Below are 12,157 nucleotides of genomic sequence, written 5' to 3'. Positions count from 1 at the left end.
CAGAAAGCTGATAAGGTCTGATGACTTTGCCTTTTCTCTGGTGAGGAAGATAAGTCCATGGTTATGATTTTATTGCTTGTAGTACATTAACCATTCTGAATCTCCAACAGCCATTTCCCAGACTATGTGTGTACATCTTTGGTTTGCAAATACTCTTTGAATCTAGCCTCTTATATTCTTCCTGATTCCGATTCATGTTTGGTAACACTTTAAAAAGTCTAACAAATACATTTCTGCAACATATGGGAGGCACATCATAAACAGATAAAGCACCCCCTGCAACTGCCAGCCAGAACCGATCTGACAAACCGATTTACTTCTGCTTCTAAGTGTTGCTGTTTGCTGTGTCGTCAGGAATTAGACTTTACAGCAACCACCGCTCAAACCACTTCCAAGCCACTTCCGTGTCAGGAACTTCACCTTTTTTTAACGCTGCTTCTCCAAAGCCAGTTGCTTTTCTTGTCACCTTTGCCAGTGAAATGAATGGAGGGGAGATTCCCATTTCCTCCTGTTGCTTAACTGTGAATTGAAGTCTCAGGTGCATGAATTTGATTTATTAAAATTTTTTTTAACTTATTTTTGGCGGTGCTGGGTCTTTGTTGCTGCTCTTGTTATGGCGAGCGGGGGCTACTCCTCATTGCGGTGTGGGGGCTTCTCTTGTTGCGGAGCACAGGCTCTGGGGCATGCAGGCTTCAGTAGCTGCAGCTCGTGGGCTCAGTAGTTGGAGCTCCCGGGCTCTAAGGCACAGGCTCAGTAGTTGGGGTTCATGGTCTCTAAAGCATAGGCTCCGTAGTCTGGGCTCCTGGGCTCTAAGGCACAGGCTCAGTAGTTGGGGCTCCTGGGCTCTAAGGCACAGGCTCAGTAGTTGGGGCTCATGGTCTCTAAAGCATAGGCTCCATAGTCCGGGCTCCTGGGCTCTAAGGCACAGGTTCAGTAGTTGGGGCTCCTGGGCTCTAAGGCACAGGCTCAGTAGTTGGGGCTCATGGTCTCTAAAGCACAGGCTCCGTAGTCCCGGCTCCTGGGCTCTAAGGCACAGGCTCAGTAGTCGGAGCTCATGGGCTTAGCTGCTCTGAGGCATGTGGAGTCTTCCTGGACCAGGGATTGAACCATGTCTCCCGCACTGGCAGGGGGATTCTTCACCACTGAGCCTCCAGGGAAGCCCAAATTTGATTTTTTTTTTAAAGTAGGACTTAGGTCCTCTATTGGTGCCCTGACTTCCAAGAGGGCCAGCAGCAGTGGGCTTTCCGCACTGTACTATGGAAAGGCAGGGCCCAGAAAGTCAGGGGAAATTTTATGGCATTTTTAAGGTGTTCAAGTCTGATGGGACACATAACCAGTGTCCTTACATGAATTGTGAGGGGCTGTGTGGAGTGCCTGCTGTGATAAATGCTTTGGTTCATGGGTTACATCACTAGTTCTTCAAGTTCAGTTAACCCCCAGACTCACAAGAAATCATAAAATGATTATCTTTGTTTTAAGCCTCAAAGTCTAGGGGTGGTTTGTTCCACAGCAATAGGTATACTGCTTTTTTTCTTCTTTCTCTAATGTTATTGAAGTAGACTTGATTTGCAATGTTGTGTTAATTTCTGCTGCACAGCAAAATGACTCAGCTATACACATTTTTTTTCATATTCTTTTCCACTATGGTTTGTTTCACGACATTGAATATAGTTCCCCGTGCTACACAGTAGGACCTTGTTGTTTCAAAACATACTGTATTATGTAGCTTTGTGTATGTGTGGCTTTTTTACTCAAATTATTTCTATGAAATTTATCTTGTTGCATTATCAGTAGTTCATTAATATGCATTGCTTATGTAGTATTCTGTTGTATTAATGAGCTATGTTTTATTTGTTTCCTGTTGAGGAACTATTTTTTAAGGCCATTTGAGAAAATTTGTGGACATCATGACATTTTACCCTGAAATAGTTTGGCATGTGTATTTTAAGAATAAGGACATTTCTTCTACAGAAGCAGAATAACATCACCTCCAAGATACTCACGTAGAATATAATATTATCTAACACGCAGTCCATATTTAAATTTCCCCTGTGATCCTAGTAATGCCCACTTGTAAATGATTGTTACCCTAAGCTGCTAAATTTCAGTGTCATTTGTTACATAGCAATAGGTAACTAAGATCTGCAATGCAGGAGACCCAGGTTTGACCCCTGGGTTGGGAAAACCCCCTGGAGAAGGAAATGGCAGCCTACTCCAGTATTCTTGCCCGGAGAATCCCATGGACAGAGGAGCCTGGCGGGCTACAGTCCACGGGGTCGCAGAGAGTCGGACACGACTGAGCGACGAACACACAACGCAATGCAGTGGGTATGATACCACTGTAGAAAATTTCCTTCCTTATTTCTTTAGGTTTGCTTAATTGCTATTTTCCCAAAGTTTTAGGAGAATTTTTACATCATTATTTTAAACATTTTTTTGTTCTAATAAATGTATTTGAAGTTATAAAATTCCCAGCACTCCTTTAATCATGTCTCACAGAATTCGATAGCTAACAGTTTTACCGTGTGCTCCTGAATGAGTAAGTTTCTTTTATGACTCACCTTTTAAATCTGCTATTTATCAAAATTTTCTTAGTTTGCAAACCATGAGAATTTTAGGTGTCCTTTTGTTATCAAGTTCTAATTTAATAGGGTATGGCTGCTGAGTGTGGTTTCAAAGATATTAATACTTTGGAGTTTATGGCATCATGCATATTCTCTTTCAGTAAATGTTCTACGTGACTTGAAAAATTATATATATAGTTGCTTTTGGATGATTTTCTTTCTTCCTTTATTATTATTTTTAGAATACTCTTAGAAGTTTTATTAATTTTTTTAGTTCAAAAATTAAAAACATTTTTTTTTGCCTGCACTGGGTCTTCAATGTGGCATGCGGGCTTATTAGTTCCCTGACCAGGGATCGAACCTGCATGCCCTGCATTAGAAGATGGATTCTTAGTCGCTGGACCACTAGGGAAGTCCCTATAGTTTTTTAAAAAGCTTTCCTCCTTATATTCATTGTATTTATTTATTTTAATCTTTTGGCCACAGCAGGTGGCTCGTGGGCCTTTGACAGTGCAGAGTGTTAACCCCTGGACTGCCAGGCAGGTCCCTGCTTTTTAAATGAATCTTTTGAATCTTGTACCTGATTTCATTTCCTTCTTTGCTTTCACTACCCTGTAGCTTAAAGCTGACTAAGCTTGTGGATAGCTGGCTGGTCAATGCATGGCCTGGTAAACAGGCTTTCTGGGGAAAAAAAAAACAAAACCCAAAGTTCTGATACGTAACATTTCTGGTTTCGTAGTATAAATATTTCTGCCGTGGTCAATGTCAAAACTACCAGTGGTTAACAACTGCCTTTCGAATCTCCTGAGTGTTTTACAATCTGCTCTTGTTAAGCTGTTCAAGACAGCTCCAGCATATCACTGCTCTTTTTTAAAAACAGATATTCATGTTTTACCTCTTGGCTTCATTTATTTAACTTTGTCTTTTCTCCAATTATTTTCTTCTTTTGCTCCTCCTTTTTACATTGTAAGCTGCTACAAGCCCTTTGTGGAATGAGGGGCACAACAATGCAAATTTTTTGACCAATAAAGAAAAAGCCGGCCATCCGGTGTTTAAAGGTTGGTATCTGCATTGAGTTCTCCAGTTTTTAAAGGTTGGTATCTGCATTACGTTCTCAAGGCCTCTGCTGTGCTGTCTGATTTTGTGGCGTGCATGTGCAGTTTAGGTCGTCACAAGGATTCATCCCTAGAGTCAGGGAATCCCCATTCCCAGCTCTCTCATCTGGGAGATTCCCCTGCGCCCTCCGGCCCACAGGGGCCCGCTTTCTCCCTTCCCCTGGCCAGAACCATAGTGTTTTTCTCGGAGATGCAACTCAGCAGTGCAGCTCTGCAGTCGACGCCGGACTTCAGGGCAGAGCCGTGAGAGGAAAGTGGAAAAGCCTCTGAGCCCTCCTTTCCCCTCAGAATGCTGTCTCCTCCGGTTTTCAGTCTCTCCACAATCCACCTGGTTTTTGTTTATTTTTCAGAGTGGTTTAGTGCCTGCTTTTGTCTACTCTCCAGTGTTCTGAGTTGTTGTAATCAGCAGGAAAAATATACTCAAACTATTACATTGAATTTCAAAATAAGTTAAATCTGGTGGCTAGAAAGAACTCAAGGCAATAGTAATTTTAGATTCATTTTCTCCAAACCGAATACATACTACCTAGAACATAGGGATGTCTTAGGGTGCTTTGTATGTTTCCCCTGAGATCTGGAAAGAAAAGCAGACAGAAGCTTCCTAGGTGGCCCACTAGGATTCTGTTAAATATACCTCTTGACTGCTCACTTGTGTGTCAAATGGCATTGACTGTCATTAAAGCATCTCAGAAGTCACTCAACACCCCATTTGACAGAAGAGAAAACAAGGGCTCAGAGGAGGGGGGTGGTTTGCCCTGTCTCTCAGGAAATGCCTGGCAAAGACAGGTCCAGAGCTCAGCCTGTTGAATACCGTTATTCAAACATCAAACAGCGTCCCAAGTGTTAAATGTTGGGCTGGGCTAATTATTGCAGATTTCAGGGAGGAGATGGTATATGAGTCTTGAGGGAACAGGTTTCACGTCAGTGGTAGAGGAAGGGCATTTGTAAACAAAATCCCACATCTCCACTTTTGAATTGCCATGACTTACTCATAGTAACCTTCCATCGATTCTTACATTGAAGAGTCAATAGTTGTAGCCCATACCTAAGGTCTTTTGGTTTGGGTTCTAAGAGATAAAAAGTTTACAGGCATGTAGCCAATGCTCAGTTCAATAAATGTTGCTTTTTTGGGTTATTGTTACTATTCTTTGAAATTCACAAGTCCCCCTTCCACAAATATTTAAACACTTATCATGTTTTGGCTTCTAATGTGAATGAATGCGTTATGAGAGGAATCCTTTTCCATGTGATCTGGCTGGTGCTTCTAGCTAATTCTCAGGTGTGTAGCTGTCTTAGCTACCTGAGATCTGTCACGTACACCTGATTTTCACCTGCTCCCCCACTGCCCTCCTCTGGGAAACATGTTTTAGAAGTAGGAGACAAAAGAATACAAAAGATACGCTAACATTTGGGTGGGCAGAAGCCCCCTTCCCAAGCTTCACCTCTCTGAGTGCACACGGACCATACCAGCTTCTGGTTCCAGAAAGTTTATTACAAAATAAAGAAGGAGAGTCCGAGGAAGGAGATTCACTCGTCATAGAATCTTGGCAGCTCATCGCCCAGGATGACGCGATGGTCCACCCCAGCGCCCGTGATGGTGGCCAGGTAGATGACGCCCCCGCTGGAGCCGTCCCGCTTCATGGCCAGGGCAATCGCTGCAAAGGGTGCCGGGTGGAGAGAGGAAGCGAGAGCAGCTTAGCTGCAGAAGTCGCGTCCCATGGGACCTCCCTGGTGGTCTGGTGGCTAAGACCCTGTGCTTCCAGTGCAGGGAGCCTGGGATCCATTCCTGGTAAAGCAACTAGATCCCGCATGCTGCAACTAAGGCCCTGTGCAGCCAGATAAATAACTATTTTTAAAAAACGGTTTCCCTTCCCTTCTGCCCATATGCCTACTACTACATGCAGACTTCAGAGCACATCTCCTAGAGATGTGTATTTAGAGATGCAACTTAGAAAAATACAAAGGTCTTCATGCAATGTCCATGGTCTCAATACTCCCACCATGATGATTTTGTAACAAGTAGATAAGCAAGCAGCTCCCAAATCCTTGAATATGTAACAATTGGCTCTTACCGGCTGGCCCAAGCACACAACTCGTTTCCTGCGGTCACCCTAGATCTTTCTTTGGTGTGCGCAGAACAGTCTTGGTTTATGCCTTTTGTCCTGAAGTGCGTTAGTTCCTCAGTCGTGTCCGACTCTTTGAAACCCCATGGACTGTAGCCCGCCAGGCTCCTCTGTCCATAAAATTCTCCAGGCAAGAGTACTGGAGTGGGTAGCCATTCCCTTCTCCAGGGGATCTTTCCAACCTAGGGATCGAACCCAAGTCTCCTGCATTGCAGGCGGACTCCTGACCATCTGAACTTTGTCCTGAAAGCCCATCTCGTTTAGCCTTTGCCCCTTCACTCTCAAAGGTGTCCCATTTGGACATTTCGTTAGATGGGCATCGATGTCTTTCTCGTCCTCACACTCGACGTCCTTACCATGTGTAGCCCCTGCCCCAGGTGCCCTCCCACCTGCGTATTACCATTTGTGGTGAAGCGTCTGCACTCCTCCGGGGACATGCCTGGTTTATACGCTGCATCCACGTAACCATAGATGTAGGTGCTGCCAGAGCCACCGATGGCGAAGGGCTGTCGAATCAGCATCCCGCTCATGGTCCCGTACACCTGGGGAGGCACCCTCCGTTCAGACTCTGGGAGCCTGCATCCTCTGCTCAGCCCTGAGACAGGCAGGTGGTCTCCACGCCCTGCAGTGAAGTCCCAGCACCTCATACGCTTCTCCTTTGAGACGGTCCTATGCTTTTAGGGGCAGTGTCTTTGGAACTCAAGGCTGGAATGCCATATAACCGCCATCTCCCTCTCTGGGGGAGAGGGTAACTCCAAGGAAGGGGGGACGCTGGGAGAGACTCACCTGGCCCCCTTCTCGTTGGTCCCAGCCAGCTACCATGAGATGTGCGGACAAGTCCTCTCGATATTTATAGGTGATGTTTCTCACCACGTTGGCAGCAGCCAGAACGAGCGGGGGTTCCTCCAGTTCCATCCTGAAGGAAGGGTTAGGAATAGGTGGTGATATGCTTTCCTGGAGGTCCACCCTCCTAGACCATCATCCTCATCTCTGCCAGGTGACCCCTAAAAACTAGCTGTAAGGATTCAGACTCCAGCTCCCTTCCCACTGGTGCAGGGGAACCAGAGTCTCACATTACCCACTAGGAAGAAGGTTTCAATTGTTAATTGTTCTCCCTCCTTTACTCTGTCCCCCGCCCCCCGGTCCCCAGTGACAAAAGTCTCCTGGCTGCCGGAGCCCTGCACATATGGGTTTAGCAGATAAGCATCACTTCTGCCCCGTGACCTTGGTTCCCACACGGTCACTACCTGATACCGTGATGGGCGAAGTCCTCATTTTCTGCCTCACTATTTATATTAGGAGAGTGATCTGCAGTGTTCAAATCACTTTTACGCATATTTTTTGGTTTTGGAAATAACTATCTGGTGAGGTAGGGGAGGTGTTGTTAGTTACCTCTGCTTTACAGATGCAGAAACCAGCTTTGAGAGAGCCAAGTGCCAGTTCAAAGAGAAATGAAAGCTAAAGGCAAAGCAAGAAGTTTTCATTTTCCACGGTAGCACCCCTGGAATAGGACACGGTGCTGGCGTTCACTGAGTGGGGGAACTCTAGGCAGCCTGGACGGGGGAGCCCACCGTTTCATACCCATGGAGCTCCAGCTGGTAGGCGGCCATGTCCGCTATGGCCTGAGCGTCAGCAGCTGAGCCGGAGAGAGCGCAGTAGATGTGCTGGTGCAGCGGGGAGAGCTTGTCAAACACTCGGTTCACCACCGCCTCCCTGTCAGCAAGCAGTGCAAAGTCATCAGCGTCAGAGTTGCCAATTAAAAAAAAAAGTATAGTTGATTTGCAGTGTTGTGTTAATTTCTACGGGGCTTCCCTGGTGGCTCAGCGGTTAAAGCGTCTGCCTGGAATGCGGGAGACCCGGGTTCGATCAGCAAAGTGATTCAGTTATACATATATAACTCTTCTTTTTCATATACCCTTCCATCATGGTTTATCACAGGATTTTGAATAAGTTCCCTGTGCTGTATGGTAGGAACTTGTTGTTTATCCATTCTATGTATGTAACTGCGTCTGCTGATCCCAGACTCCCAGTCCTCTCCCCGCCCCCACCTCGGCAACCACAGGTCTGCTCTCTACGTCTTTGAGTCTGTTTCCATTTTGCGGCTATGTTCATTTGTCGTAGTTTAGATTCCATGTATACGTGATATCATATGGTATCTATTTCTGACTGTGCCTAATTTGATCATCTCTGCCATTGCTGCAAATGGCATTATTTCATTCTTTTTTAGGACTGATAGTCCATTGTGATATATATATACACACACACACACATAATATACATATATATCACATCTTTAAAAATTTTGTATTGGAGTATAGTTGATTTACACTGTTGTGTTACTTTGAGGTGTATGGCAAAGTGAATTATATACAGTTATCCACTCCTTTTTTAAAATTTAGTATAAAGACAGTCCTCAGAATGAGAGAAAATATTTGCAAATGATGCAACCAACAAGGGATTAATCTCCAAAATATACAAACAGCTCATTCAGCTGAATATCAAAAAACAAATAATCCAATCAAAAAACGGGTGCAAGATCTAAATAGACATTTCTCCAAAGAAGACATACAGATGGCCAAAAAGCACATGAAAAGATGCTCAACCACTGATTATCAGAGACACGCTCTATCCACTCTGTACATTAACAGTTCGCACCTGCCAATCCCAGACCCTGTCCTCCTCCTTTCTCCCACCCTAACATCCACAGGTCTGTTTTCTATGTCTGTGAGTCTCTGTTTTTGTAAAAATAAAAACTACAATGAAGTATCACCTCACACTGGTCAGAATGGCCATCATAAAAAAATCTACAAACAATAAATGCTGGTGAAGGTATGGAGAAAAGGGAACATCGTTAATACTGTTGATAGGAATGTAAATTGGTACAGACACTATGGAGAACAGTGTGGAGCTTCCTTAAAAATCTAAACCTAGAACTACCATATCACCCGGAAATCCCACTCCTGGGCATATTTCTGGAGAAAACTATAATTCAAAAAGATATATACACCCCAGTGTTCACTATTTACAATAGCCAGGACACAGCAGCAACCTAAATGTCCATCAACAGAGGAATGGATAAAGAACATGTGTACTGCTATGAACACAAGGGTGCAGGCATCTTTTTGAATTACAGTTTTGCCTGGCTATATGCCCAGGAGTGGGACTGCAGGATCATACATCGAGTTGTTAAAATTTCTGATGTTCTTTTGACAATAGAATGGCTTCAGAGTACATGAAATTTAATGCCTGGATTAAAGCAGGAAGGAAAAAATTGTCTCAGACAAATGAAACCCTGCAAATAATGATCAAAATCAGACTTACATTTTATAATAAAACAAAAATACTACATTAAATTAAGAACAATCTTCCCCTTACTAATTTTTCTTTGTTATTAACCATCTTGAGGAAGTTGTATGTCCTATGGCATGTAAAGTAAGTAATGTTGATCTAATCCTGTATACTTTTCTTGTATGTGGGGAAACTGGCCAAAAGGGAGAAAGACAAACTTAGTTCACACAGTGGATCAGAAACCAGGATACCTGCTCGGCAGAACCATCTTTTCTATCTCTAAACACAGATGGAAGGAAGACCTCTGAAATCCCTATTTCCTAAACTGTTTTCAGACCCAATTCGATGACCCCCTGGGACAGGCCACGTTAGCATTCAGGCCCCAGATTGCTCTCCATGAATTCAGAGACCCAATCCCTCACCCAATATCTTAGTATAGTGCCTTTCTGAAAGGTTCACTCAGTTTCTCCAGAGCTTCAGTATGCCAGTCTCTTTATGAATGATTAAAATTGTGCATTAGGTGCCATGGGCTTCCTTCCAAAAGTACCCAGGGTCACTGGTACTCACCCTGCAGACACCCGGGAATCCGATCCCACCACAACGCCCCCATCAAACTCTACTGCCATGATGGTTGTCTGCGGAGACATGGGATAGAACGTCAGAGCAGAAGAGCCTTGACCCTTTCATGTTAGATAAGGAAACATTCTCAGAGAGGGGAGGCAACTGGCTCAAGGTTATCTGGTAATTTAGGCCAGAGTTGACTCCCAGGATGGGATTTTTTTTTTCTTCCCGTTTTGTCTATTGTCTTTCCTGGCTGCAAGGGAACGTCAGAGTCTGGCTGGTGGTATCACATAGAAAGAATGGCATCCCTAAAATTCTTCCCGCTGTGAAGAGAGAGGTGGGATGAAGCTCCCAGGGGCTTAAGTGCTCCCTCTGAGTGAAGGGCTCAGGGGGGCACTTCCAGGCCCTGATGACGCAGCTGCACAAATGAATGACCTCTGCTCGGGCTTGTTGTGTGAACAGATGTGCTGCAGATCTTGCCACACAGCAAGTGACCGTGACCTTGGGAAACAAGCTCAAGTCTTTTTATTAGCCCAGAATCGTCCACCCCACTCTCCCCTTAATCAGTTTACTGAACAAGGGAAAACATCTCGGAGGTCAGTGGTTACCATGGCCACGTGTCAAGGAAGGAGTAAAATATCAAGAAACACATGGGACAGTTTAAAATAAAGGTCTCATTTAAGAATTTCTGATCAAGAGGTAAACAGCAAGGGGACTTCCTTGGCGGTCCAGTGGTTAAGACTGTGCTTCCTTTGTAGGGGCCATGGGTTTGATCCCTGGTCAAGGAACCAAGATCCCACATGCCATGTGGAGTGGCTAAAAAGTAATTTTTTTTTCTTTAAAAGAGTAAATAGCCAGGGGAAGAGATCTGTAGCAAGAGAGGATTTGATTGGGGAGTTTTAGCTGACTTTTCCAGGAAAAGTGAAGGAGAATAAAGCCACATTTTCTTTTTTTTAACATTAAAGATCCTACAAAGGAAGAAACTGCATCATACAGAAGGCAAGTGACTTGCCCAAGGTCACACAGGACTAAAACCCCCATCCAGCTCCCAGGGTTTGTTCTGACTTGTACTTCTTACTTTCCACTGTTCATCTGGTGGTGAGGGGAAGAGTTTCTAATTAATAAATGATTTCACTGCTATATTCCTCAGGGCTTCATAAGTTGTTCTGGCCTCCGGGGATATTGGCCGGGGTGCTCATTTTGACACACTGATTCATCGTGAAGAGCAGACCAGAGATAAGGAGTAACCCCACCGAGAGGTTACTCCGTTATAACAAGGCTGCCGGAAGCTGAGAATGGTGGCGGTCACTTGAGAGCAGAAGCCAGCCAGCCAAGGGCTGCCACCAGCCCCCCGGGGGCCCAGCCTGGGCAAAAGTCCTCTAGCAGGTTGTGCAGGTGGATGAGGAAGACACCGGGAGGGGAGCACGGTGCACCCGGCCCAAGTAGCTGCCTTCCTTCCTGGACCAGGCTGGGCACTGGCAGCGCCAGCTCACAGGGAACCCCCGTGAGCAGGGCCCGGGCGGTAAGTTCCCCCGCGCGAGTCCATCAAAGGTCTGTGGGACGCGTTCCTCCCCAAGTGCCGTCCTGTTCACTCTGGGCACCGTGTCCTTATCTCTGCGCACCTTCCCCAGCTCTCTCCCCTTCATTGAAGCAGCCCCTGTCTCTAGTCCAGAGTGAAAGCGAAAGCGCTCTAGAGCAGCTTCCCCTCAACGCTTTCAGATCGGAGCCCAAGCGCCCCTTCCCCGCCGGCCCCTCGCGCCCAGTCCCTTGGCGGCCACCCGGGCACCCTGCTTCTGTACGGAGACGCCCGTGTTCCTTTTGGGATGCGCGCCCCGGCTGCTGCAAGCGGTCTCCTCCCTCTTGCGAGTCTCCGAGTTCACCCTGTGGCGCTTCCAGGGTCCGCCCGTCCCTTCGTCCCTCAGCTGATGCTCCAGACTCATTACCCCGGTGTGGACTTCTCCTGCCCGGGGCAAGTCCCCGTTGGGGGCTCCGGTCCGCAGCATCCCGGCTCCGCGAGGCTCGCCGCTTCGGGCTCTGGTTTCCGACCTGGGACCGCGCGCGGCACGCTGCCCGAGGCCCCGCCCCCGCGCCGCGCCCGCCAGGGGGCGCCCGAGTCCGCGCCGCCGCGTGGGGCGGCCCGGAGCTAACCTGTGCGGGGCGGGTCTACCCGGAGATAGATGACGCAAGAGACCGGTGCCAGCGGATCTGCCCAGAGACGGATGACGCAGGAGCCCCGCCTGCAGACCCGGGGCCAGAAAGTCCCCAGCAGCGCGGCACCTGCAGGCGGGGCTCGGGTGGCGATGGAGGAGGTCAGCCTCGGATCTGAGGTCTCCGTGCTCCTCCTAGGTGCTCTGGGCCGGCCGCCTCCGTAGGGGCCGGGCCTGGGAAGCCGGGCCGCTTTCGTTTTCTCTTTCCTCTAAACCGCCCGCTTCTGGGCAGCGCCGCGGGCTCTGCCGGCTCCCGGGACTTTCCGAGGCCCCGCCCCGGCCCGCCCCGGCCCCTCCCC

The 12,157-nt window shown here is 47.0% G+C and overlaps 1 protein-coding gene across 4 annotated transcripts; it reads right to left on the bottom strand.

Annotated features, from left to right (window-relative positions):
• Nucleotides 1-5,150: 5,150 nt before the first annotated feature.
• Nucleotides 5,151-12,141, bottom strand: PSMB9 (proteasome 20S subunit beta 9). 4 transcript variants are annotated; one of them, XM_086371088.1, is made up of 6 exons: nt 11,800-12,141; nt 9,658-9,725; nt 7,384-7,515; nt 6,589-6,718; nt 6,203-6,344; nt 5,151-5,334 (listed from the first exon to the last, which is right to left on the bottom strand). In XM_086371088.1, the coding sequence occupies exons 2-6, from the start codon at nt 9,714-9,716 to the stop codon at nt 5,207-5,209; spliced, it is 591 nt and encodes a 196-aa protein (XP_086227214.1). In that variant the 5' UTR covers nt 9,717-9,725; nt 11,800-12,141; the 3' UTR covers nt 5,151-5,206. The 4 variants fall into 4 exon arrangements, with proteins under 4 accessions (XP_086227214.1, XP_086227213.1, XP_086227216.1 ...); XM_086371087.1 differs by lacking the exon at nt 11,800-12,141 and adding an exon at nt 11,595-11,687; XM_086371090.1 differs by lacking the exon at nt 7,384-7,515 and having other exon boundaries at nt 11,800-12,106.
• Nucleotides 12,142-12,157: the final 16 nt, after the last annotated feature.

Source organism: Bos grunniens, chromosome 23 (genome assembly GCF_055505025.1).
Source record: "Bos grunniens cultivar Pamir isolate PY7600 chromosome 23, Bosgru_T2T1.0, whole genome shotgun sequence".
NCBI lineage: Eukaryota > Metazoa > Chordata > Mammalia > Artiodactyla > Bovidae > Bos > Bos grunniens.
This window is presented reverse-complemented; position numbering and strand designations above follow the sequence as displayed.

Excerpts from the sequence above, each read along its gene's own strand:
- PSMB9 (XM_086371087.1), bottom strand. The coding sequence starts at position 11,654 with ATGCTGCGGACCGGAGCCCCCAACGGGGACTTGCCCCGGGCAGGAGAA. Across the intron at positions 9,726-11,594 it reads CAGGAGAAGTCCACACCGGG|ACAACCATCATGGCAGTAGA; the intron begins GTAATGAGTCTG and ends ATGTCTCCGCAG. Across the intron at positions 6,345-6,588 it reads ACCAACGAGAAGGGGGCCAG|GTGTACGGGACCATGAGCGG; the intron begins GTGAGTCTCTCC and ends GTGCCTCCCCAG.